The 27,773-nt window shown below is 43.4% G+C and overlaps 1 protein-coding gene across 1 annotated transcript in view; it reads right to left on the bottom strand.

Annotated features, from left to right (window-relative positions):
• The window catches only part of ZNF366 (zinc finger protein 366), a 62,444-nt gene that overhangs the window by 12,014 nt on the left and 22,657 nt on the right, over positions 1 to 27,773 (bottom strand). Inside the window, exons 2-3 of the mRNA XM_012664589.1 lie at positions 3,940 to 5,285; positions 588 to 779 (exon numbers count right to left, since the gene is read on the bottom strand). Of these exons, the coding sequence (XP_012520043.1) occupies positions 588 to 779; positions 3,940 to 5,271 (1,524 nt within the window). The 5' untranslated portion in view covers positions 5,272 to 5,285. The remainder of the gene's footprint in view (positions 1 to 587; positions 780 to 3,939; positions 5,286 to 27,773) is intronic.

Below are 27,773 nucleotides of genomic sequence, written 5' to 3'. Positions count from 1 at the left end.
AGGTACTTAGGCACAAATGACAAACACTTCAAATGACTGTGCTTGCTGTTATGCCACGGCCCAAGCAGGCATTTCTGAGGGCCTCCGAGGGGCTAGCTTCGGAATGCCTGTTGTCCTCTCTGGGCAGCCTACCCTCACATATACCTATGGCTCAGCCCAAGTGTCAGGAGGGAAGGAGGGGAGGAGGGGAAAGGAGAAGGGACTGTGCTGGAAGCTTCTCTAGCTCCTTTCTGTGTCCTACTCACTGACTTGCAAGGGGAAGAGGGCCACACCCGGTCTGTCCTATCTAGAGCAAGAGCTCTCCACATCACCTTCATCCTTTAACAACCTCATCTCCAAATGGGTCTCCCAACTCTCAGGCCTTCCCCTACTGCCTGCCTCCACCCCTGAGCACTCAGGGACCAGGCTGGCCTGAGCACGGATGTGGTGGCCAGAGGGACAGAGCAGCAGATGGGAGCTGGGGCTGGCTGTGGACCCACTCTGAGCCTCGGCAGCCCCACTGATGAGTAAAGTGGAAGGTTCCCTGGGGACCTTTCCCCATCATTCATTTGCACAACCCTCTGGGTCCTCCCTGGGCCGCTGCCCACCTTGCATTTGAAAGGCTTCACATCCGAGTGGACAATCATGTGCGCCTTGAGGGTCTGTTTCTGTACGAAGCTCTTGTAGCAGAGGTGACACTGGTAGGCACGGATGTTGGTGTGGATTAGCACGTGTCGCTTCATGTTGGCCAGCAGGGTGAATTCCCGCCCGCAGATCCCACATTTGTGCTCCTTTACGCCCTGCAGGGAGACAGGATTCAGAAAAGGGGGGGCTGACAGGAAACACACTTTCACTGGGGTTACAGGCTTCGTTTTGCTCTACGCCACCTAAATCCAAAAACGGCTCGGTGATAGATGTAGAGCTTCAAATGGTGAAGCTTTAGCCTTGTTAAATTACTATTTTCTTGAAAACTATTGATTATATAATCTTTCTTTTTTTTCATTTGAAAACCATAAACTAGCCAGACTACTAGAGCTGGCTCTTGCTATTGCTTTCGCTGTTCCTGCTGCTGCTGGGGTTAATTCTACAGTAATAGTTCTTGGGGATTAATAGGATTTTGGTAAGTGCACTGTAGAATGATATGCAAAATGAGTCTATAATCCAGCTTTCACGATAATGAAAAAAGTAAAATCTTCTAAACTGATTATTATCATTTCCCTCCTGAAAACCAATGCCCTCTTGAGTTCTCATTAGCGGCACTGAAAATCCCAGAAGAACAAAGGATATATATCCACACTTCAGTAAATTATAACTTGATAATCACCCTCTTGAGTTGGTCCCCTGGGTTCCCACAGGCCATACTGACCTGTGTGTGGCATGGTTATAGAGCCTCCGCTAAGCCAGCCACTTTCTACAGAGAAATTTGGCAGGAGATAGCTGTCTGAACTAGAAAACAGGACGGGAGGTTTTTTAGCTTCCTTGCTGTGTGGAGAGGAGTGTTTGATACTTTAGCATCAATGCCCTCCATTGAGAGCACTTCCAGGGACTCGGCTCGAATAGAGTACTCGCTAACCCTGATTAATCACCACTTTCCTGAAAAGGTCTTTGTAAGACATCTTAACCCAGAATGACTTTGGGGAAGAAAAACTTAGAGAACCAGGACACTAAAATGAAGGTTATTCCAGGATTAGGACAAGTTACTTTGTTAACAACTGTACCTTATAAAACTTATATTGCCTGATATCCGTAGTGGCTAAGGAGGGAAGGATTCCGAGCTCGGCTCTGAGTCTCTCTGCCTGTATTTCCATTTCTTTAATTTGAGGCATGGTAAAAAAGTGCCATTCCTCAGTTCTGGTGAGCCCAGGGCACTAAAGGGTGGATTCAGGTCTCTGCCCCGCCATTTACTGGCTGCAAAGCTTTAGATCAGTTCCGCAGCCTTTCCTGGTGAAGGATTTTCATCTCAAGATGGAAGTGGTGGATTGTGACAACTAAGGGGTTCTTTCCAGGTCAAACACTCTGTAGTCTAGATGATTGCACGTAAGTGTGGATTTATACTAAGGAAGAGATTTAGAAATCAACCTCCTTCAAAAATTAAATTTAATACCCCCCCTAAGAAGATGAATTTTTAAAATGCAGTGCATATTCTAACAGTGAGTTTAAAATTGTAAAATTAATGAAATATATTTTCTTAATGGGTTTCAAAATTTCTTCTCTCAAGATTTTTTTTGGGCTTAGCAATGATCCAGGTGTCTTGAAAACCAAGGAGAAATCTCTACTTATCACTGTTTTTGGAATTCTTTAAAGAGACTTGTGCATCCAAAGTAGGATTCACATGTGGGCTGGCCTAGAATGCAGGTGAACAGGGCCTGGACACAACTTTGGGGCAACAAAAGAAGCTGTTGTTTCTCTGATAGGATCAGTGAAATCACAGAGCGGGAGCCTATGGGGGTGGAAGAAGGGACATCTCGATTGTAGAGTGTTCAAGACTCAGGTGCTGGTGTCAGAGACCCCTGAGTGACCTCACCATACCCTGGTGTCCTTATCTGCAAATCAGGAGTAGCCCTTAGAGCTTTGAGAAGCAAATGAGGATTAAATGGAAAATAAAACAGCTGCCATACAGTAAGTTTTCAATAAATACTACCTCTCAGGCTGACACCTCTAGTTAAAATGTATTTTTACTAATTCAAATTTTCCTAATTCGAATGAAACTTATTTTAGACAACAGGCTGTTTCTTCCATTTTGACTTCATTTTCTACTATCTCATAGAATCTTACATGTTCTAAAAGGCACCTTTGATTCCTTTTCCACATAGGCAGGAGCCCCTGAAATAAGTGAATGGTCCCCTTTGTGGCTGAATCTCAGTCTAGGTCCTTTGTTGATGGTTCCTGCAGGCGATAGGCACTGCCCCCTAAATGGTATCTACAGGTGCCTTTTATAGGGCAGGCCACACACTTCATCTCTGCTGCAGAGCCAGAAAAATGCCCAGTGTTTTGTCCTAACCTAATGAATGAAACTCATTATAGCAGAGCAGAAACATTATCTTGGTTGGGCAAAGTCCTCCGCTGACCTTTCAGAATTAAAGAATGTTTTAGAAACTCTGGCTTGCTAAAATTCTCTCCTGCAAAGCAAACCACTTGAGGTCAAGGGTGGAGGGTAGGGGTTAGTGGGGCAAGACTCCTGTCTTGGAAGCTCAAAGCAGACCGAAGTCAGCTTAGCTGGGGTAAGATTTCAGGGATACCACTAGGGCCTTGTTTTAATTCAACCTGAATGACTCCAGGGCTTTGGTTGCAAACTAGGTTAAACTCAAGACTCTTGGGCCTGTATTTCTCCTAGAAGACCTGAGTGTAGGGAAGATAAAACCAAGCCAAAAACAGAGAAGAATGCTTTCTCCTGCCTCCTACAATACAAATCACAAGACACTGAACCCAACCACGAAGGGGCTCAGCCCAGGGAAGCACAGGCCCTGCCGGACTTGGCCAAGCTCTGCTCCCCTCAGAGACCCTGCATAAGAGGCAGGTCTCATAGCTGAGGGAGAAAACAAACCAAAGGTAGCCATTGCTTAGACAGCAAAAGACCAAGAGAATTCTCTAAAAGAAGGCTCTCACTACATCCCAAGCACAGAGGTGATCTGTGCTAGTGCCCTGGATGAAGTTTCTAGAAACTGAACTGTAGGGATTCCCGGGGGGCTGGGAAACAACGGCACAACAAGCAACTGTTTCCTTCATCCTTCCTCACCCTCCTCTGCAAATGTCTGCATTATTTATCTCTAGGCTGCCTTAGACTCTGGAAGGCTGGTTGGGGAAAGGGTTTGATGTATGGTCTCTCGTCTCATCGTTCCCCCTATTTAAAGGTAAGGAAGGACCTCAGGGCTGGGGTAAGGGAAGCCACGTGTCCAGGGCGAGAGCTCCTCTGGGTCAGCGGCGGGGAGCAGCGCGGGTGTCCCGGCGGCCCCGCAGTACCTTGTGGGTGAGGGAGTGCTGCTTGAGGTGGTGGGGCTGCACGAACTCCATGCCGCACTCCGAGCAGATGTAGGGCCGGATGTCCTTGTGCTTCATCATGTGGTTCTGCAGCTGGCTCGGGTACTGGAAGGACTTGTCGCACTCAGAGCAGTTGTACTGGATGGGGCCGCGGTGCGTGGTGAGGTGCCTCTTCAGCTGGGCCAGGGTGGGGAAGTCGAGGCCGCACTCCACGCAGATGTTCTCCCGCCCGCTGGCGTGCTTGGCCTCGTGGGCCTTGAGCTCGCTGGGGTAGGCGAAGCCCCGGCCGCACACGCGGCAGTTGTGCGGCTTCACCTCGCTGTGCTGCATCATGTGGCGCTTCAGGTGGCTGGTCTGGGTGAAGGCCTTGTGGCACACCTGGCATTTGTGGGGCCGCGTGCCCTGGTGGGTCAGCATGTGGGTGTGCAGGTGGCTGAGCTGCTTGAAGAGCTTCCCGCAGCGGGTGCACGCGTGCGGCTTGATGCCGCTGTGGCCCAGGATGTGCGTCACCAGGTTGTACTTGGAGGTGTAGGACTTCTCGCAGGTGGGGCACTGCCAGCGCTTCTGCGCGCCGCCCACATCCACGTAGTAGCTGTCGTCGATCTGGACGTTCACGTCCACCCTCTCCACCTTCTGCTTGGTCTCCTCGCTCTCCCGGGGCTCGGCTTTGCGGGGCAGCAGAGGCTCCGGGGGCTGCTTGGGCAGGAAGGTGTGCCGGCTGAAGGGGAAGGGCGAGGCCGAGGGCACGAACAAGGGGAACACGAGGCCCGGGTGGACTTTGGGGTAGCAGGGGAAGGGCGTGGGCAGGAACGGCGGGGGTGTCGGCTGCGGCCACACGGCGCTGGGCTTAATGGGCTCCTGCTTGACGGGCCTGCCCCCCAGGTGCTCCAGGCTGCGGTAGAACTGGAAGCCCACATTGCACAGGTCGATCATCTGAGAGTCATACTTGGGGCGCGGGGGCTGCGGGAACAGCAAAGGCAGGTTGGGAAGGCCGTGGTTTTTGCTCTCCTCAGAGTGGAGGGCGACAGTGGCTTCTTCTGCAGGGTGGCTGTAGGGCATCTTCGTGGGCATGCTCTTCCGTTTCCGAGACCCACCTCCCTCGAAGACCCCAGGGAATCCGTCTAGATCTCCTGGAGGAGGTTCATACCGGAACTGGGAAAAGGGTCCCCGGAGAGCTTCTGGGAAGGGATGTCTTGGGGGAGCTTTCCCTCGGGAAGCCCCTGGCTGCAGGCAGTGGGGAAAGGAGGGGGTCCTCTTCACACCCAGGTTGAAATGCACATCCTCATCTTTGATCATCTTCATTTCCTTCTGCATCCTTGGCAATTTTCCTTTAAAGAGAAAGAAACTTATTGTGTGTTTTTATTTTGTTTTAAATCCTCTTTTCATTAAGGATTTTGACTACTTATCAGTATTAATATATGAAGAGTAATACTTGTTTAACACGGACCCTTGTTTATGCCAGGGCTATTCAAAATATCACCTTTCTTTCTCCTTGTAAATCCAGTTACTAATGTGGAAGCACTGGCCTCCTGGAATGGGACCCCAGGGCCGAATCAAATTGGACTCCAGGGTAAACCCAGCTACAGAGCCACAGGGGCAGTGGGGAGTGGGAGTGGACTTGTTTGGGAGGAACCTGAGAACTCATCTGGTACTGCCCCCATTTAAGATGAGGGTAGCAAAGCCCAGAGGGATGCAGTGATGTGCTCAAATCACCCAGCCGCTCAGTGGAGGAGTCAGAGCTGAGCATGTTCTGCTGCAGCTTTTTGATCTGAGATGTAATCGTATCTGCTAATGGTGATTTAAATGTGTCTTTTTTGGTCATTTCTTCTGTAAGGAGACTCATTTTCACTGCTACACCTTTACTCAGACCTTTGCTGCTGGAGGAGGGGGCTATTCAAGGCCACGTAGGAGAAGGAATGTTAATGCTCAACTGGGATCTCATATTTTCCGAGGATCCACTCTGAGCAAGGTGTGCTGCTGCGGCATCTGGAGTGAACGGATCAACATGATTAAGAACAGCATATTGGGCAACCAGTGTTAAGTCATCTTGGCAATTTATGCATTCTAACTCTTATCCTGAAGCAACTTCAGAGGAAAAATTCGAAGATTCTATTATAAAACTGCACTGGAGTCTCTCCTTTCCTTTCCCTTGGTGTCAAAGCAAAGGGGAGCCTTGGTGACTCCTGTGGTGCCTGACATTTCCCCACTGAGCCACTTACTGGGTCCTGTAACCACGTCAGGCATGTCTGAAAGAGCCAGTGGGGCTTTCACATGTCTCTTTGCCATTTTTCTATCTTCCTCACATGGATACTGACAGAATGAACCAACGGGCTGGCTCCACATTTCCGGTGAAGGTCCGTTCTACCCAAGTGCTTTGAGTTTGAATGGGATAGACCCCCTTTGCTCATCAGAGGCTCCCATGGAGCCAGCTGGCCTGGCCAGGTGCAAGGTCCGACCTAGGGCCACTGGAGACAGGGCGGGCACAGGGTCCTGGACTAACCCCAGGCAGTATGGGGTGAAGGTCCCAGGGGTGAGAAGGCCAAGCCTTCAGTGATTTTTCTGCAGTCCTTGGTGAGGCAGATGCAGTTTTTACAAGTATCCAGATATTCCAAAATTGCATGTGTGTCTTTTTGAGAGGTTTGAGAACTGCAGTACAATTAAAACAAAAATGAGCCTTTTTAAAATTTAGTAACCAAGTCCATACACAGACAATTCAATGAGGGAAAAATGTATGTCTTTATTATATGAATATTTGGGCATTTTTAAAAACTGTTATGTGAAATTGAACAGAGGACTAAAAGATAATGTGTGTTAGTATTTGCTTTGTGTTTATGTGAGAGGGAAGGTAGCCTGGCTTGTCTTTCTTACCATGGATTTGGGGCTTAGTAATTAAGAGCAAGAGCTCGTGTATCCAGCAAGTGGGAGGCGCAGCTTGTGTCCTAGCCTTGCTTCTTCCTCAAATTCTTACTGAAACGGGCCGGGCGCGGTGGCTCACGCCTATAATCCTAGCACTCTGGAAGGCGGGCGGATTGTTTGAGCTCAGGAGTTGGAAACCAGCCTGAGCAAGAGCGAGACCCCGTCTCTACTAAAAATAGAAAGAAATTAATCAGACAACTAGAAATATATAGAAAAAATTAGCCGGGCATGGTGGCTTATGCCTGTAGTCCCAGCTACTCGGGAGGCTGAGGCAGGAGGATCACTTGAGCCCAGGAGTTTGAGGTTGCTGTGAGCTAGGCTGACGCCATGGCACTCTACCCCGGGCAACACAATGAGACTCTATCTCAAAAAAAAAAAAAAAAATTCTTACTGAAACGCTAAGTCTTCTTCCACCGCTGCCTCAAGGACCAGGCAATTGTAGGAAGTGATGAGGGCAGTAAGAGAATGGAATGTGTAGCTTTATGGGACCCGGAGGGGTGTGGGTGGGTTTTGCAATGAGAGTTGTGGTACTGCTGCTATCAGAAAGGGCCAGCAGGAGGATGGGGAAGCAGAGGCTCTTTGATGGCTTTTCATGTTTACTGGATTGTCTCTTGGCTTGCAATTCAGCACGTCCCGATCCCCAGATTCACACAGAGTTATAGAGGGTGTGGCCCTGCTCCAAGAATTTGTTGCACCTATAAAAATAAGTGGCTTTCAACAGGCTAAATGTGTCCTATTGAATTGGAGGGGAAAATGGCAGATCCTTTCTCTGTAATTTCATTTTGGCTGCCATTGGTTTTATAACCCCTTTGGAGATAAGTTCCTTTTTGCAAAAAGGTTGCTCAGACTGGAAAAGACTCCTCCAGGCTATAAGTCCCTATAATGAACCATAGCAGAACCCACCTGAAAGCAAACTGGCTCTCTTTGTTTTATTCTGATCTGAATCAGAGAGGCAATAATTCCTAGTTCATATTAGAGAGCTTGGTTTGAGAACTAGTGAAAAAGAGACATGTCAGAACATGTGTCAAAGCTGACTGTGTTTCCTGTGTATTTTATTTTTAAGAAGGTATTTGAAAATTCATGGCTAATGACATGTGGTATCTTTATATTATGTGCTGTAGCCTATATCAGAAAGCTACCTACTTGGAAAGGAATGTTATCACTAATTTTGAAACTGAAGGTATTTCAGTTGTGGCCTTTGTTTAATATTTGATTTAAGTTGGGACATAATCAACTAATTGATTCATTTTAATATATTAGGAGTGATACTTCTAATAAAATGATAATCTTAAATGCATATTTATTTTCAGTGTTTGCATTTTCATTTTATCACCATTGACCTAGTAAAGCAAAGAAACATTGTTGAACAGAGATATGTTTTTTTAAACATAAATGGCACAATTATGTCCCCAAATGCAAAGACTTTACATGTGTATGTTTTATTTCTTACCCATTTTAACGTCATAAAATTAATTTTCCCCAGTTTCTGCTTTGCGTATATTGATGATTCTCCCACCTTCAAAATAGTAGGCTGCATGCTTTAGAATAAAATCAGTAACCCAGGAGGTTTAAACATTAGGATCCATCCATGGAAATGTTTACGAAGCTTTAAAAAAGCAGTCCCTTTCTGCATAAAGATCTTAAGGAACATCACCAATCTCTACAGAGGTCAAGGAGAACTAGATCCACTTTCCCCTTGGCCTTCTTGACAGAGAAATCAACCGATGAGCTGCTAGTTATCAATATCCCTGACTTTGAGCACTGGATGATAAGGAAGAAGAAGCCCTAGGGTGTAAAACAACAACACTACCCAAAAAACAAACCTGTATTGGGAATGGGGAGTGTTGAAGGGAAGAGTAGGGAAAGGATATCTTCCTCAGAAGGTAATTTATCTTGAAATCAGTCAAGTTAAAACTCCGAGTGTCCTCAGCAAAAATATTAATAGACTCTTAGAAAACCTCAATGTACACCACCCACATGCTCCCCTCTATTTTTAAAAATAGATCCACAGGCATCCATGACAGCTACAGGATTCTTATGCAGGAGGCAGGAGAGGCTTGGGGACAGCAGTCTGGTTAGGAGATTCAAAACAAGGGGTGGTGGGGCCTGGAGGTGGGAAGGGAAGTAGCCACAGCCCTCCCTGTGTCAGTAATCTATGGCTGCTTCCAGAGCCCCTGGGGGATGCCAGCAGGTCCTAGGACAGTTCCCCACCAGGGTGAATTGAAACAATACACAAAAAGAAAGAAGAACTGAAATTGTAAAAGTAGGCAGCTATGGGAGAGTGGAAAGAGCATTGGTTTGGAGCTGAAGTTCTGGGTTTGAATGTTGGCTTTGTGTTAGCAGCTAGGGGAGTCTGAGTAATTAATTTTGAGGTTTGATTTTCTCATCCGTAAAATGGGAATTAGGATATCGCCATAGGGTTGTTCGAGTGTGTATGAGAAAGTATGTTAAACACTAGCAACGTGGTGCCCTTGAGGGATAAGAAAGAGTGGATAGCAGAGGAGGGCTGGCTTGTGATCCGTGGATTGATCCCGGCTGACATCACATCTCTTTTCCAAGCTCAAGCTCTGGGTCACCCACTGACTGGTGTCTGGGCCTCTGCTTTGCAAACTCAAAACCAAGACTTTACTTATTTACCCGGAGTTGGTCTTGTCACAGCAGTGAAGGTGCACCACACTCAAAGAGGCCAATGGGTGTGTGGCCAGGATGAGTTTATTGATTCAGTGTGAAGGCAAACCTTGTAGTTTAAGAATACTTCCCCACTCCTCTCTATGGCTCTCTTTCCCATTATGGAGATGTATCTTCGAGCTCACATTCATAACGGATTACTTTGGTGGGTGGGGATTTGAAGCAAGGGGATCGGCTGGTCCTGTGAGTTCTTTGAACCAGTATGTGAGAAGCTGAATAATTGCCCCTAATGTAATAGCAGAGGTCACCTTCCTAGGGACAGAAAGACCTTTTTATCAAACCCAAAGTCTTAGACTCCGAGACAGTATTGGGTCAACATTAGCAAAGCAGCTCTTGCAGTTCCTGCTAGACTGTGAGGACAGGGACTGGGTTTGCTTTACGCACTGCTGTATCTCCAGTCCCTGGCATCATGCCTGGCTCAAAGTAGATGCTCAATAAACTGCTTTGGGATGAAAGAAGCAATGGATGGTTCTTGTTTTTAAAGTCTCTGCATGCAACTTTAACTTACATTATTAAGACAGTAGGTGACTTTTGGTATGTCCTTCATGAGATCAGCATACTCATAAGCTCTTAGGCAGTTATTGCGGGAAGAACTCGATATGCACCCTCTGTGTGAGCTGTTGCTTACCCTCCTTAGTCTTCAAGGGCAGCATTCTCTGAACTTACTCTCGGATTCAGGGTGAGCCCTAAATCCTGGCTACACTAATGCTGGCGAGCCATTCTCAAAGGGCCACAGGTTCTGCAGCTCAGCCAAGAAACAGATTCCTAAAAAGTCCAAAGAGTGGTAGGGAGTAGCAAGACTGACTCCTGGGAATGGGAAATGTAAACCAAGAGTGGGTGGTCACCTGCTCTCTCCCACCTAGAGGAAATGTCTGGGAAATTAGTAGCAGTCTACCCTTTGTACAAGTGATGGGGAGAAGATTTTCATGTAATCATACACTCTCTTGTTATGATCAGAGAATGTTCTAAGGACCCTGGCTTTCTACCGTGTACCACCAAAATCCGATAGGCTATACATGAAGAAGCAAATAGTTTGAAAAAAGAAAATATTGGGTTAATCTGTGTTAAAGGAATTTGGGACTTAGGGTATCATCCTTATCTAGCATTATCCATGAGAGTTAGTTATGAGGAAAGAGGGAATGAATGAATTTTAAAACCAAAACAGAAAACTCCTCTTTGAACCATAAGGACCAATTAGAAATTTAAGGCCTAACCAAGATGAAACCACATTTACTTTGGGAGAAAAATGCTGCTAATAATGCTCTGAAATTGGGAATTCACCTACTATACCAAAATATACATATTCCCCAGATAAAATTACTGGTATTTTGTGGTTCTCATTCAAATTGAAGGTCATTCCAGTAAATGCTTTTAGAAGAGTCACAGTGAGTCAGCGTGCCGGGGCAGATCTGTTATCTCCACTCCAGGACACTGATTTCTGTTCATCCTGACATTCGTGAAAGAATATTCGCTCTCACATGAAAGACAGAAAATAGGTTCTTTATTCCCTGAAGCTTTCCAACGTTTCATCGGAAAATGTTTCATTTTATTATTGGAGGCCCTGGCCTCCCTTATGATAATATCAGACAGTGGCAGTTTACTTAATGTGGTTTACCTGGGAGCTCTGCTCTCAACAGACAGCAGCAGGGAGGAGGTGAGAGTCAAGGAGAAGAGTGAGAATAAGAAGCAGCCATTGGAAGAGAAACACAGGCAGGACAGCAGGAAGGCAGGATGCACACGGACGGACTGTCATCCTGTCTCTGTTCATGCAAAGGGGTCTTGTTATAAGGCTTCTCTGAAGTGGGATTTTATTGGCTCACCTGGTTCTTTCTGAATTTGTGTTAATGGCTGGAGACTTTGAATGTTAAAATTAAATATTCTAATGTTTCAACATAATTGTCTTAATATATATGTAGTTGTACTACTGAGTTTTTCATCTGGGGGTATTTGGGGAGTAATGATTCAGTCCTGCATTCCTGTGATCAACAGGAGCAGAAGAGTCTCTATACCTGTCTGGCAGATGGAGCAATATGTTGTCGAAGACATGAATGTTCTGCCTTGTCACTCTCTGAGTCAGTGGTAAAGCCAAAAAGAGGTGACCGGATGCCTGGTGGCCAGACCCCAGGGCCCTTTTGATACCCTCCTGGCCCCCATTTAATTAAAAAACCCAAATTTCTCCCATTTTGTTATAAAAAGTAATCTGTCAGCCCATGGCATGGGCTGAGTCCTCTAAATGGCCAGAAAATATTAATTAGTGATGAGACTTGTTCACACATGAGACAGTCAATTGAACTCACATAATAGATTTTTTCAAAAGTTGCTAAATACCACCAAGACCTAATATAAAGTCAAGTTCAGTTTTTTACTATTTAAATTGTCCATTATGAGCATCCATTATACCATTTTTATATACTTTGAAGAAGCTCCTAAAAAAATTAACAACAAATTCAGCTACTAATTTGCATGGGTTAAAATTAATGCTGGTTTCATTTAGGAAAGATAAGTTTTTAAGTGCTGCATACCTAGGCCTAGTTTCTGGAAAGTAGGAGTGAGTGTAATTATTCGAGCACTAGAACAACTGCTAGCATGTTGGGGTTATCTTTGTCCTCGTGACCTGTTTAAAGGAAGGAAATGAATTGGAGATATGACTTAGCAGTTTTCTTCCCCAACTCTTGGAGCTAATATATTTCTTGTGGATGGAACTCTAACTAGAATGTTAGAATTTTTCTCCAGCTTTGTTTGGGGAAAATGTTCTTAGAATATATGTTGGTTTTTTTGTTTTATGTTCTTAGATCAAATAAACTTGATAAACTGAATCCTAGGTAAGCAAAAATAGACATGCATGTTAGAAAGCTTCTTTTTGTCCAACTCTGGGAATGGCAGCGTATTCAGCCTGGTGGGCCCCATAATTGGTAGATATGCCCGAAAATATACCACTTTTACTTACAATAAGAATCAGCACATAATTGACAAGATTAGCCATCTATGAAAGAATCCCATTTTAAAAGTGTAACTCAAGGAAATACTTGGGGGGAAGGTAATGGAGATGTTTTCTATTTTGATTGTGGTGGTAGTTACTCAACTCTGTTTTTGTCAAAACTGATAGAACTAAAAGAATGAATTTCACTGAATGTAAATTTAAAATAAATTTAAAAATATAGAAGAAATATACCAAAACATGCTATTCTGCACATCATTATAAAAAGAGTAACTGAGAATATTTGGGAAATATCCAGCAATTGTTAAGGTTCCCAGACCCCACCCTCTAATCAATTCATATTTATGGAATGTGTCCAGTAATATGCATATGGTACAGAAAGAGAACTGGGTTATAAGAATTTAATGATATGAATTCCTGCTCTATCCCAAGGGGAGATTTTAAATATGGCAGATACTAGCTTTTTTTGCATATATTCTATTCAGCAAGAATATTGTGGGGCAAAGATGGTGCATTAACTTATCCTTCAAGATAATCTTTGGCCCTGATTGCATGTTCAGTAAGCAATCTTCTGTAATTGCTCTAACTTTCTTTGAAATGTAAAGTAGTCTGTCATCGGTGGCCAACATCATTCTGGTCATTGGAAAATATACTCCTACCCCTTGTAAATCAATAAATGGGTATTGATATTCAGGTCCATAGATCACTCTTTGGCATCATTTCCCCTAAACTTGATTAACTCAGTTCTCTGACAAAATGGAACTTGTTTCCTAATCTCCACCCCACAGGCCCAGTCCTGAGTCGCGATGCCCCCACCAAATGCTGCCTGCCCATGCAACCAGCTTCCTTCTTTCTTTGACACATTTCATTGGATATATCAGCCAAATTGCTGCAAGATTCTGCAGGACAGGAGGTGGAGAGAACCTTCCCAGTGGAGTCTTTATGGGGACTTACAGGTGAAACTTTCCATAAGAGCTGGAAGCAAACCCTTCACTTCTCTGAAATCTATCACAATTGTTTCATGCTCTGCTCATTGGCAGGGTCATGTGCTGCCAGCCACCTTTCTGCATGGTGGATATCTTATATTTCTAATATAATCTGATCTGAAAATCAGAAGCTTGCCTGGTGCCTTATATGTGGTAGGGATCCAATATATACTTGGGAAGATACTTGACAAATAACCCCATTTTCTAGCTTGCTCTTGCTCCCTGATCCCAAGCAAAATTTTGGCATTTCCTGAAGGCAGGACTAGCTCGTGTCTTGTCCTGTCCCAGTTTATCCCAAGCCAACCTCACATAAATTAACTGCCAAGACCCTCTCTAGTGAGGAAGGTGGTTTAGCCAGGGCGTGGCAGTGACTGGGGCAGTGCCCCTCAGAAGGTCTGGCCCTGCTTCATCCTGGCTCAGGCTCCTGGGCCAGTGTGTGCCATATTCTTTTGACATGAAGGGTGAAATGTCCTGTTTCACTGAAATAATATGAATGAATATGGGAGGGCTCTGGAAATGCCCAAGGTGACCGTGGTCAAATGCCACCGAGCCTTGGAGAGAGTGTGTCATCACAGAGTAGAGTGCCCCATGTTCCAGCAAACAGTGTCCTGAGAGGGCAGGACCCCACAATTTCCTATTTATTCAACAGCTTCAGGTTGCCCCACAGCTCTCCATGCAGATGCCCATTAGGTTTGTGGAGATGCCCATCCTTGTGGGCAGATGGACCTGGGATCCCAGCCTATCTTTATATTGTATGTGGCTAGAATTCCTGCTCGATTTCTGCTTTCTGATGAATGATCATTCTTCATCTGGATACTTTTTCTCCCCCCTTACAATTTTTAGCTCCAGTTCTTATTCACTTGCTTCGTATTGATTTTTTCTATTGATTCTGCTCACTAACATCATTCTTATAAAATATATATACTTATAAAACATATATCCTTATCTCCTCATGTCCACGTACAGATAGCTTGCTCTGGAAGGAAATACAGGAATCTGGCGATATGAGCTGTCTCTGGAGAGACTCACTCTGTGGCTGGAGTAGGAGGGCTGGGGAGTTACCAACTCGAGGAGGGGCCTTTCCCACCCTCCTCCATGGAAAGAAGCCTCGCAGTTGTGCAGGGCTCTGGGTGGAAAGGAGAAATTTGTGTACCTTTTCTGCTTATACTTTTATACACTGCACATGGCTTCACTATTCAAACACTTGCACTGAAAAAATAAAAATTCATATTGGCTTTCAAACAGCAAACATTCAGACAAAATTAGACTTGGGATCCCCTTCCTTTTGAGCTCTGAAGAATTCCCTTGATGCATTTCATTGAATGCCTGGATTTTTTCTGCTTAAGGTCTTTTGATGCCCCTGGCAGACTTCACCCTGGTTTATAGTTTGGTGTGCAGCTTTCTGACTCAGGCTTAGATCATCAGGAAATAAGTATAAACAGCAGCAAAAAGTCAGACTGGGAAGAGCCTCCCCAAAGGGAGGCACCCAGCAAACTGCTTTGGGTGCCTCTTCTGTGCCTGTGTGACGTTGGGTGCTGGGAAGGCGATGTCTGCTATGCCACACACTAGGCTCAAGGAACTCACCATCTGGTGGAAGAAACTGACAACCAGATATGGAGTAAAATGTTCCAGGAGCCACAGTAGAAGAAGCTTGAACTGGAAGGTTGATTTACTGAATATGAGAGAACAAGAAGCAGAACGACATTTCTTTGACTAACATAAGAAACTATTTTCTTTCAAAATATTCCTTTCTTTTTTTCATTTTTTATCATTAAAACATCAGGTAGGACAACAAGAAAAGAATGAAGACTACCTGTGGATGTGAGGGAAGAGAGAAAACCTTCCCTCTTCCCCTGTGCCCCGGCCTTCCCTACCAGAGTGTTCTGTAGAACAGAGGAGGAATTTGGGGACTCGCAGAATTAAGCTGACCTTTAATTAACTGCATTAAGAAAGCCCGGTGCGTATAAGTAAAAAAATTGACTGCATTCAGCCTTCAAAGTTCTGGTAAAGTGGACTGTGCTGTGAAGATTCACAGTAACTATAGAATTGCACGCTACAGTGTGACTGATCTCGTTTCTCCACCATCCGTGACTTTCTCCTTGGCTTCTTCCCCAACGTGAAAAGGAATCCAAGGGTGAGACCCTTAGATTTTTGTCATGTCAGATCTTTCCCCAGGGCCGTAATGTAGCTGAGTTGCTTAAATGCTCCTTTCAGGCTAAAATAAAAGTCCAATCTGATTTGTGCCACTATAGAAAAGGGATGAGTTAGAGATGTCTGAGTGCAAACTGTGCCTCAGCCGCTGGACAGAATTAGTCCTTCCTTCCTCTCGGCCTGTGCCCACAGCCTTGAGGTAGCTTCCTCATGGGGTACTGTCATAATCTGCCTCCCACAAGGCTGGGATCTCCTTGAGGCTGGGGACCATTGCCTAAACCTTTCTGCATTTTCACTGCCTTGCACCATGACTAGTACTTAATAACATTTTTAAATGATACATTTTCACATTGCAATAACTTTCTGGTCTTAAAAGGATTATTCTGTTCTTTTGCAATAACTAGTAGATGAAACTACAAAAAAAAAAAAGTCTGTGGAATTCCCTCCTTTTTACTCTTCCCTTGCTACTCCCATTCTAACAAACAGGCAGAATGCTTTCTTTGGTTAGGGTTAGTCCGTCATTAAAGGGATGTAATTTGTTTTCAGATCTGGTTCATTTTGCGTTTTAAGCACGGCTGTATTCTAGAGGCTATTCTAACGTTCTCCTGTGTGTTATTTTTAGAGAACGTCCCTAGAAAGCAAAGAGGAGCACATTCATCTTAGAATTCCCTGACTTTGAACCTCACTCAATCCTTTTCTGCCCCTCAGGAGCTTTCTATGTTGACATGCAACAAACTCCGGGATTTGTTACTGCCTCAACATGTCTCTGATTCTTGGATTTTTCTTTATCAACTTCTGCTTTCTATAAGTTCTCTCCCATCCACCCCAAATGTTAACTTTATGCATAGAAGACAAAGATAAAGGACCAGAAGTCAATCTGCCAACACCTCACCTTGTCCTTTCATTGCTGTGTGGCTGTCACAACATCTTGTTCATTGTTCCTTGGCAATGACTGCTTGCTTCCCTCTTTCCTTCCATTGTCATATTTAGTACGCTAGTCTGAGTGCCTGCAACTTCACTCCTAGATTTCTTGCAACAGCTTCCATCCACGCTCCCAGACCCTTCTTCTCCTTCCTGCCAAATCCCTTGCATTCCAATGCCAAATCCATCTAAAAAAGTCATCACTTTTTCTAAGACAACTTTCTGTTCGGGAACTTACAATAATAGTGTACCGAGATTGCTATACATGGCGTATAGAGATTGCTATTTGCCACTTCAATATCCATTTCCCCTTCGTCCTTAAAAAACAGAACTCTGATTTTGCTTGTGGTGACGATGTGTCCAGCAAAAACACTAGCTTTCCCAGACATCCTTTCAGATAGGGGTCACCTTGTACCACAATTTGGCCAATGAGATATAAATAGAGGACTGCTAGGGATTTCTGAGGAAACTTTTGCATTCCTAATGCGGACACAACCACATTATCTTTTCTTGTCTTTCTCCTTTCCTCTGGAATGTGGGCGTGAGACTGGAGGTAGAGCAGCCATGTTGAAGCCACGAAGCAACAAACTTAACAGCAATGCTTCCCAACAAGTAGGATAGATGGGTGGAGGGAAGGTCAGTATGGAACTCTTGTACCCACTTGGTGCTGGTGATCTTGCTATTTGAGAAAATGAATCGTTTACTTGGTTAAGCAAGTGTTTCCAGAGTTCTGTGGCTTGTAGCTAATCATAGCCCCTACCCGATACACAGAGCAAATCAAATGTAAGCCCTACCTGACTTTCGAAGTTCTTTATCTTCAAGTCCAACTCTATTACCCTTCTCTTTCAAATCCTGTCAACTGTAGTCATGACCAGGCTTTTGCTACTCTCTACATGGGGCAAACGAATCCCTACTTCTTTGCCTTTGTTTAGATTGAGTGGCCATCCAGGAATATTCTTTTCATTGATCCATTCCATTCTTCCAGGTCGAACTTAAGTTCTGCTTCTTCCCAAAAGCTTTTGCTCCTGGGTTGTGTGCCCAATTATCTCTCCCTTCCTTCAAATCCTATGGCATTACCCTTGCTGAGTCCTGGGTTTTCTCTCCCTGTATTGCACTCTGATTATTTCATGATTAGGCTTTGTTTTCCTAGCCAGTGTGTAAGCTCCCTGCAGCCAGGGATTCATAGTCTTCTTTCTCCCATGGCACCTTGCACTGTACTTGTCACCACGAAGATACTCAATAGGTGTCCCTTGCTTGTTTGTGACTCCCTTACTGTGTGTGGCTATATCTGCTTTTTAAAACAGATTTGTCTGCGGTTTTGAGAGTACATGTGAGTTTAGTTTGTATCTCCATCTGATAAATTAATAGCATCACTGGTTGCCAGTTCAGAATCAGAATGAATTAATTTGCCATGCAGAGAAATTTGCAGCAAGAAATCTTATCACTGTTGGCTATTTATTACTGGGAACAGTACGTTGAATATGCACATTATTTAGAGCATTTGTTGGTATTGGAGATCAACTTGTAACTCCTTAAATCTGGGTTTTTGTCATCAAGAGCTTGAGAGATCAGGACTCTCTGGTGCTCTCAGAAGTGCCACACAGGCCAATCAAAAGGCTCAGAGCTCTCAAGCTCCTGCGCTCAGCTGGGGCATGATGACCTCGGTGAGTCGGGCCATCCTGAAAGTCTCCCTGGAGGGCTGTGGTCCTCCGCCGGACGCAAAGGAAAAAAGGAGAGGAATGGGGGGGACCACCATCATTGATTAAACCTCTGAGGGCTTAATTACTCTTCAACTAAATTGAGATAATCACAGGACTTACATCTTGGACAATTTCATGTCTCTCTTAAGGCACTTAAGCTGTGGAAATCAAAAAGGACATCAGCATGGAGGAGTGAGGAGTCCAAATTCAGAAAAGAAGGTTATTGTAACTTCTCAATTTTCTGTGTTAATTTTTTCAGTAAGATGTCACCACATTTATATCCTCATCTTCTTCCTCTGCCTCAAACATACACAAACGCACACATCCCCCACAAGCTAGGTAAAGTCTTCTTTTATCCAAATTGCTCTGTTCTTTGAGTGTGTTACTGTAACAAAACAGGCATTCCCTTCAGACGTCTAGTTCCCTTAGAACCTTACCTGGACTGCCTTCTCTGCGTGGAACTCTGCCCCTCCTTAACTACAGAATCCACTTAGGGCTTGGGATTCAAAGTCGGCCTTATTGAATAACGAACCCTAGCTTAGGAATTGCATTGACTATTTGGTGTTTTAATCTCAGTTTTTAAAAGTTTAAGAAAAAAAGGACAAGGAGCATAAAATAATTGTTTTTCTTGAATTTTTCTTGAATTTTCAGAAGACATAGCATGGGGCAAACACTGACAGAACCCATTTAGAAATGCCTGCGAGGTGCTCTGGGCTCCTTTGAGAAGTCTCTCTGTTGTTTGCTGAGGACTCCAGCTGGGTGTCTTGAGAAAGGCCAGAGTCACCACTTTTGCCGTGACACGCGGGAGGTGATGAGCAGCAGTACTGCCGGCCTCCAGAGCGACCAGCAGCTGCCTTCATAGGCTGGTCACTGATGTATTTATTGCCCACCACAAGCATGGCCCGTGGCGGGTTGGAGAGAAGGAAGTCTTCTGCAAAGATGTATAAGATGAATGCCTTTCCACAGGCAGCTTGCTACCTAGTTGGCGAAACTAGCTAGAAATCACAGGACCACAGATTTTCTGAGCTGGAAGGGACGGAAGAGGTCTAAAAAGGTAAAGACACATTCTAAGTTCCCTTATCCTTTCGGAGGCTTGGTATCCACATTTATGGAACGGGGCTCATAATGCCTACCTTAGCAACGGGTTAAATGAGATCATTATCTTGCAGAGTGCCTACACTGAATAAGTGTGGCTCAGTCTGCTTTCAGTATTATCAATAAACAATTCAGAAAATTGTATTCAATAAATAATGCTGATAATAGGATATTACTTCAAAGTGGAAGAGTTGATAAAGTTCACATTAACGGTGAAAACACACAGTAATACGCTTTTTAAAAAACTGGCTTGTTCAAGATTTGCCCCTATTTGCTATTTATTTAATAGTAGGTAAATGGGAAAGAGGGCTGAAGCATTCATTCTGCAACCCAGCCACTGAGGGTAAGGCATGCCCTCCAAGGTGGCTTCCAGTTAGAGTGGTTGATCTGGGCTGACCTGTCCAATCGGGGTCCCCAGTGTCCATCGGTCTGTAGAAACTGAGCTCAGGGAACACAGTGACTCTAACCATCTTGAACAAGGAGCAGACGTCTGCCCGAGTGTGGCCCTGTCACTGGCCCTGAGTGCCAACAGAGCTTACCACATACAAGGAAGCAAAGCATGATCCCACAATGACAACGCCCTGACCACTCTGAAGTTACAAATCTCCCCACCCCACAGCTCTCTCTTTCACAGCCCCAAGTTTTCTTTTCCTAGAGCACTATCAGAAAATATCTTGGCCATGCCTTTGTTTATTGTCTGTCTTACCCCACTAGACCATAAGTTCCACAAGCCGAGGTACCTAGCTTATGTTCACTATTGCATCCCCCTAAAAGAGTGTCTGGCACATAGTAGGTCAGCACATTAGAATCACTTGGGAAGTTTCAAACATACAATGCCCCCCTCCACCTAAAAATGCAATGCCTAGGCCCCTCCCAAGACCTAAATAATCTCAGGCTCTCTGGGGGTGCTGCTCAGGCATTGATCTTTTATACAAGTTCTCTAGGTGATTCTCTTGGTCACCTAAGGCTGAGAGTCATTCCTCCCTTCCCCCACCTGCCCAAGCTACTGATGATGAGGAGAACATTTTTCTCTATGCCAAGGCTGAGTTGATGAAGCACAGACAATAGCAATGGCCATTTGGCGGTCCAGGTAATCACAAAGGGAAGCATCTGACAGGTCGTGCTATAGTCTCATGGCGGTGGGGGTGATGCTCACAGATGCTCACAGATGCACCAAGTGCACTATTTGTATGCGTGTGAATCTCGAGCTGGAGACCTCTCCCCATCCATTTTTCTCCTCCCGTGTTTCCACTAAGGCCCTGCCCAGCTGCCTGGACAGCTCTTCTAAGCTGCAAGGCTTGACAATGAGGAAGAGGGCAGGAAAAGGTTTTCTCTCTGCATGACTATAATACTTCTGAAAGGTTGGGCTATGGGATTTTTAATTTTCACTTCTCTCTTGGAAATCACCTCCGTGTGATGATTGGACTGCAGGATAAGACTTCTTCTTTACATTGAGAAAACATTTCCCACCATATATATGAGGCAAAGTGGGACTGTTGGTTTTTCAACTCCCTTAATGGCTTTCAAAGCCATTTGTCAGAAGGTTGGTTTTCTTTACAACAATTAAAAAACAATTTCTAACAACAAACAACTAAATGCAAAATCCTCCCTTGTACTTTGATTGATGGTTCACACCTTTTAGAATATCTAGCTCATATTTTTAGAAAGAAGCAGCTGGTATTCTTGACATTTAATTCCAACAAAATGCCTCATTCAATTCTCCCTCTCCCAGATAGGTTACACAGACTATTGGAAAATATCCAGTGACACTGATCCAAATGTCTACATTAAGTGTGGAGAAATGGTCGACTATGCTTTTAATGTCCTGGAAGTTGAGCTAATGACATTGAAATGGCTGATCTAAAGAAAACATGATTGTAGCAGGGGAGGGTGACTATTTGAGCTGCTGTTGATATCTGAGGATGAATAAACAGGTTTTTATTTCTGGGTCAGGGTGAATGTTTTAGCTTAAGAGCTTTGCTGTGTATCAATGTCATTGGTAATAATAATGGTAGCTATTGGTAACTGAGGACTTACTACATGCAGGAATCTTACATGGATTATCTTGTTTAATTAGTACTATTATTATTCCTATTTTATAGATAAGGAATTTGAGACACAGTGCATACATATGACTTGCCTAAGATCACATGGCCTGGAAATAGCAGCTGTTACGCATGGGTTGGCAAACTTTTACTGCAAAGGGTCAGATAGCAAGTATTTTCAGCTTTGTGAGGTGCACAGTTTCTGTTGCAATGTCTCAATCCTGCAGTTGTAATGAAGGCAGCCAGACTCCCCATGTCAACAAATGGGAGTGGCTGTGTTTTAATAAAACTTTATTTACAAAAGCAGGTCGTGGGCTGGGTGGAACTTGGAGGCTATAGTTTGCCAACTTCTGCTCTTAATCATGACACTAAGGTCTCTCTTAAAGCCTGTTACTGGACTTTTTTATCTCAATAAAAGAGTCCCACTTACATACATTGAGCCCACTTACAGAATGGCCTACCGGGTAAATAATTAAGGGTTTTTTTTTTATTGTTGTTTGAAATGAGTTGTATTTCTTAATGCTAGCAACACTCTAAATGTTTTGATGAGAAAAGGCATTTGAATGAGTGGGGCTGTAAAACCACATAAGGAACCTTCAGGGGAAAGCTTCCAAGGGCATCTTAGCCCAGGAGTATGTGAGCTGGGTGGGTGGGGGAGGAGTTAGGTTGATGCAGCGTCTGCTCTGTTCCAGGCCCTATGCAGGGCCCTTCCTGCTCTCCCATTTCTTCAGTGTCTTTACATACCACTCCTTCTATGCAAGTTTCAAGGTGGCATTCAAGAACACATAATACCAAAAAGATAAAGGATTGAAGGAAATAGAGCATTATATTATTTAACTCCCACATCAATCCTGCAGGATGGGTGCCATTATTCCATTTCATAGATGAGGAATAAAAGAACAGAGGGAAGTTACTTGCCTGAGGTCAGAGAACAAGCAGGTGGCTGAGCTGGCATTCCACCCCAAATGTGCCCAGTGTCTTCACTTGCGCACCTTCTGTTGGGCCACACTGCCCCTGTACAGTGGACTGCACACTTCACCTTGCTTAATTCAGTCACTAAGTAAGTTTTGAAAGTCAGTTAAATTTGAGATTCTATTCATTTCTACCTTGTAAAAAGAATAGGAAACCTTGGTGTGCCCTGCTCATTTACATAGTTGCTATAACAATCAAACAAGGTAGAGTATGTGAAAAATCTTTGCAAAGAGAGGAAATATTCTGCAAATGTAAAGTGGTGGCATCTGCCAGGGAACTAGCCCCCAGGAAACCCTGTTCACCAAATCATTTAGATTGCTCAAGTCTGGGGAGAAATTAGCCCCCAAAATCCCCTAAAATCAGCCCAAAGCTCAAAAACTTGGAAAAGGTGACAGAATAGTCATTCAATTTCTAGTCACATGAATGACTCTTAGAAACATAAGTTTTGTCACCATTGCCATGCTCCTCCCCACTTTTCTTCAAGAGTCTTTCCTCTTACTTCTATTCTTCTAGTTTCAGAATGGGCTCTTCTTCCCCAGGATGAGTGTAAATCCAACCCTTTCTCCCAGACCTAAATCCTGCCAACAGTAACAATAATATAGTAGGGAACATTGTACCACTTCATTCTAATTCCAAAGCTCCAACTCATTCATTAGTAGAGAGGGCTTTGATGAGTCTCTGCCTTAACCATATGATCTTTCAAAATCTTTGGCTAAAAGTTAGAAACTAGAAAAGTTGAATAGTTGGATTACAAAAGATCACATAAAATTTAAAAGGAAATGACAAACTGAAAAAAAATTTATAACATATGACAAATAATACTATTCAATATCAAAGAACATCTATAAATCAATCACAAAGCGACTACTTAAAGTGGAAAATTTGGCAAAAGCCATCAAAAAGCAATGAGCAAGAACAATACTAATGACAAATTAAAGAAAAACAAAACTGTTTTGGGCTAGTTTCAAGTAACACCAGATATCTAATTATCATGGAATCACCAGTAATAGAAATGTTTAGAGAAAACATACAGGATCTTATCTGGCATATTTAAGCTGTGTGTGAATGTGCTTGCATGTGTGCAAGCATGTGTAATCTTTCTCTATAAACATACACCTGCCTGAGACAATTTAAATGACTGGAGGGTATGAAACGGGAGACAGAGATTGGACTGAATTTCAGATTAAAGCTTGTGAAAACAGCACATGCAAATATAACCAAGATTTCAACTCTGGGAAACTGAACAAAAGGAGAAAAAAATAGACATATTTAAGGAGAAAGATGCAAGCAGCCCCACAAACTCTTGTTTTGCAACAATGTCTGGAATGTAGCATACAAGGCCCCAGGCTCATCGAAGCCCAAAATCACATTCATGAAATTAAAACATCCTAATGCAAATGCCATTTCATGAGTAGAGACTAAAACCAAAGTGTGAAGGACACTTTCCAAATCAATGTAAAAGTGTGCAGAAATAGCTGGATCTGAACTGAGTAAGAATTGTGTAACAAACTGATGAGGCAGTGAGAAAAAGCCAATTAAGATACTGAGGGGCCTATTCTGAGAGCCTGGATGCTATAGACGAAATCTAGAAGAAGATTCTGGGTAAAGAATATTTTCTTGGAAGGTTTTGCAAAAGATAGAGTTCTTCTAAGTGCTTTCTCATAACCTATTTTCTGTTCCTTGGAGCTTTTTGACTTTGAGTAGTTGGGAATGACTTGGTTCTGGTTGATTTCAAACAGTACATCTCCCTTCCTCCCTCCCCTCCACTCCCACCCTTCTGTCTTGGTTGTGAGTTACAGGCTGATTCTGTTAGATCATTAACTTTCTCTGGCTTTCTTATAAAAATGGGTACATTTGATAATATCATGTAATGGAGCATTTGGGAAATGGCCCCATCAAGTTTTCATCTTCATTTGTTTTGATTGAAGAAAGGGTGAGGCTAATCTGAAACAGAGTTAAGCTGAATGAGTGAATAATGGAGCGAATAAATAATAAAACACCTTTCTACTGAGGAGCTCGCCTCGACAGAAATATTTCATTTGGGTCTATTTAATAAGAACAAATAGGGGTGAATTCACACTAGAGTTTACAGAACTGCCTATAATTTCTAAAACCTTTGGGTTTTCTGAGTGTACAGCTATTCTGTAGAAATTAATGAGAAATTCAGCATGAGGAAAGAATGTTCTGCCTTGGAACTTTTTAGGGAGGACTAAGCTAGACACACTTTTAGAATGTCCTTGGTGCATCTTACTCCAGAAGAAAAGAGCCCTCAGCGATTCATGTCTGTGAACTTCATGTGGACAAAGAGTGTTGGGGGGTATTCCAGGGAGGAATGAGCAGCCTATGTGAACATCCGAACACCTCTAACACTCAGCTCACTGGGTGTTAGAGGGCTGTTGGCAGATAGCCTTACTATAAAGCCCACATAGCTTCATCGTGAGCAAAAGAACAAGAAGAAAGTCCTAAAAACAGTTGAGATAAGCTGGCTATTGATCAAGACATATTAAAAGACAAAATGTATTGGCACCAGAATTACATTAAGGTGAACAATTCTCCATAATTTATTTTTAATGATCTTTAAATAATATAAATTCATTACCATTATAAAATTTGAGACTGAAATATCTAAGGAAGAAAATTAAAATAATCAGTACTACCACCACCAAGAGTAATTGATAATATTTTGGTTTGTTTCTTTAAGTCTTTTACCATGCATGAATGTTTTCCTTTACAACACTGATTATTTACTATATATTTCTATGCAATGCACAAATAACACTGCAGTAGACAACTTTGTTCATAAATCTTTGTTGCATCGTCATCATTTCCTTAGATTCTCTAGAAACAGAATTACGGAGTGAAAGTATGTGAATTTTCAGGTCTTAATACATATTGCTAAATTGTTTTCCAGAAAGGTCAACCTCATTTATACTTAAATTGCTCATTTCTTTAAATATATCTTTTTATCTTATATGACTCCATTCATTTGCTTCTTGTTTAGGTTTTATTAATGTTTCCAGCTGATAAAGGCATGGGGAAAATATGCAAGTTTTGAAGTTCTAGACCCCAACGGTCTGGAATCTCAGCTCATGCATCACTTTCCTGCTAGAACTGTCCTGGTCCTTGTAAGGCTTTGTGTCAGACCCAGTTTCCTCCTCCCCTGCGCTGTTTCACCAATCCATTGGGAAGTACACCATTAGATTTCACCCTGTTATAGGGGTGTGAAAATAACTAAGAATCCAGACTCTCACTCATAAGCAGAAACAGAGCAATCTTGACATGAGGGTTTTATCTCTGATGCGGATGATGACCTAGAAAAGATCCCTCAGGAGCATGTGGATGATAATGAGCCACAAGTAAGATCAGAACTTAATAAACTGAAATGGTCAAGGGAAATCTAGTAAGAACACATATAGCTGCAGTCCCCAATCCCCGGGCCATGACCGACCCCCCGTGGAAGAATTGTCTTCCATGAAACCTGTCCCTGGTGCCAAAAAGGTTGGGGACCAATGACATACAGAGTTCCTGGCCCAACATATTTCAGCACTAGACTATTCTGATCATGAGAACCACCAAATGCTAGAGTTGGCTGAGACTTTTCCTCTGAATATATATTTTTTTTAATCCAGAAGGGGAAGTCTTTTCCTCTGAATAATTCTCACCTGCTCATCTGATTTAGGTAGCATAAGTGAGTTCTTTCAACAGACAGGGGTAATCTCCAAGGGAAACCACATACACTCCTTCCACGCCAAAGATTTGGACATTCTATGTTGCAGAATATCATCTGATTAATGTTCTATAGGATTACAACATATCGTTTCAAAGTTAAAACAGCTTACTGCTGACGTTTGACTGTCAACCCATGGTCCGCCATGGACTCTGGTCATTGTTGCCTTGTTTTCTCTCGGGGGTCAGATTCCTTTTATTTAGAAACACCACAGTAGCATTTCCACTTATTTTTTTGTGTGTAATTTTTAATTCTGAGAAATCATTTCTTAAAATGCCTGACATTTAAGAAAATCTGGCACTGTATTGCCATCACCGAAGCCAAGTATCACATGTGTAGAAAGTAGCACAGTTTAGCATGCTGAGTGTGCCAAATTTTCCTTAAAATTAACATTTGTGCCGTATGTTGGTACCCTAAACTCAATACTTTTTTGGATGATGAAAATGCAAAAGGAAAACATTCCCAGATTGAGTCCTGTTCTCTTTTTTTGTAGACACTGCTTAAAAGAAATTAGCAATCGTCTTCCCTTGGAAGTGAAAATGAGTGCCTGCTCTTCAGTTCTTGGTGAGGGAGGGGTCAAGCAGCCAGGGGTGTCAAAGCCAGAAGATCCGAGCCTATCAGGCAAGTGCACCTGAAGATATCAGCCCTGCAAGATTGTCCTGTGCTCTCAATTCACTATTCAGCTCCTCAGATGTCTTGAGTAATGACTGGGAGGTGGAGTCCGGCTCCTCCTCCCCTATTATGATGTTTGAGAGGCGAGGTAGACAGCAGGAGGCCAGAAATCTCTTCCTGAAGATGAGAGAGCCTTGCACTAGAAACTTAGTGCCCAGGCAACACAGGATGACAAGTGACCTATATACCTCTCCCTCGTAGGTCCAAGATGATGGATCTCCTGGCCTTTGAGGTCACATTCCCTCTGACTTCTTTCCTCAGATTGCCCCTGCCTATCTCCGTAGCATGGAGCTTCCAAAATATGAGGAAGAAGTAACATGCTTTACGCTTGTGAGCCGAGCACCTGCACCCTTCTGCGTTTTACAGTGTGCTTTGGCCAAGTGGTGAAGCAGGGCCGCGCTCCCGGGGCACCTGCGGGCCCTGGCGGAGTTTGCGGCTCTCCTTGAATCGCAGGAGGCACAGCCTTTTGCTTATGAATATTGACCCTAAACTGTACCCAAAGGGAAGGACAAGAGGGCAAAGTCATGTTACCACTAAAAGCACCAGAAATATTTAAACTATGATGGGAATTACGTGCCTGGGGCTTCGTTCTACTATATTTTTAAATAAGAATTGCGTGCTCCTGGCACTCAAGCAGGCTTTTTCATGAGGCATACACAGTATTTAAGGGGAATATTTGAAATCTGACCAGTAGTACAACCTAATAAAGTCTGAAAAACTGCTTTGAAAAATAACTTTTTGCTATGGAAAAGTTCAAACTACAAAAGTAGAGAGAATCCCATAATGAATTCCCATGTCTCCCACCCAGTTTCAATTCATGATCAGTCTCACTTCTTCTATACCCTGCCCACTCTCCCACCTCCCAATTAGACTGACTTTGAAGTAAGTAATATCATATTATTTCATCTATAAATATTTCAGAATGTATCTCTTAAACATAAGGATTTTTTTCTTAAAACTTAGCTGCAATACTATATTGTAGCTAAAAAAATCAATAGTTTCAGC

The sequence above is a fragment of the Propithecus coquereli genome, unplaced genomic scaffold (assembly GCF_000956105.1).
Source record: "Propithecus coquereli isolate 6110/MARCELLA unplaced genomic scaffold, Pcoq_1.0 Scaffold9, whole genome shotgun sequence".
Lineage (NCBI taxonomy): Eukaryota > Metazoa > Chordata > Mammalia > Primates > Indriidae > Propithecus > Propithecus coquereli.
Note: the sequence above shows the minus strand (reverse complement) of the source record. Positions and strands in the feature narration are given on the sequence as shown.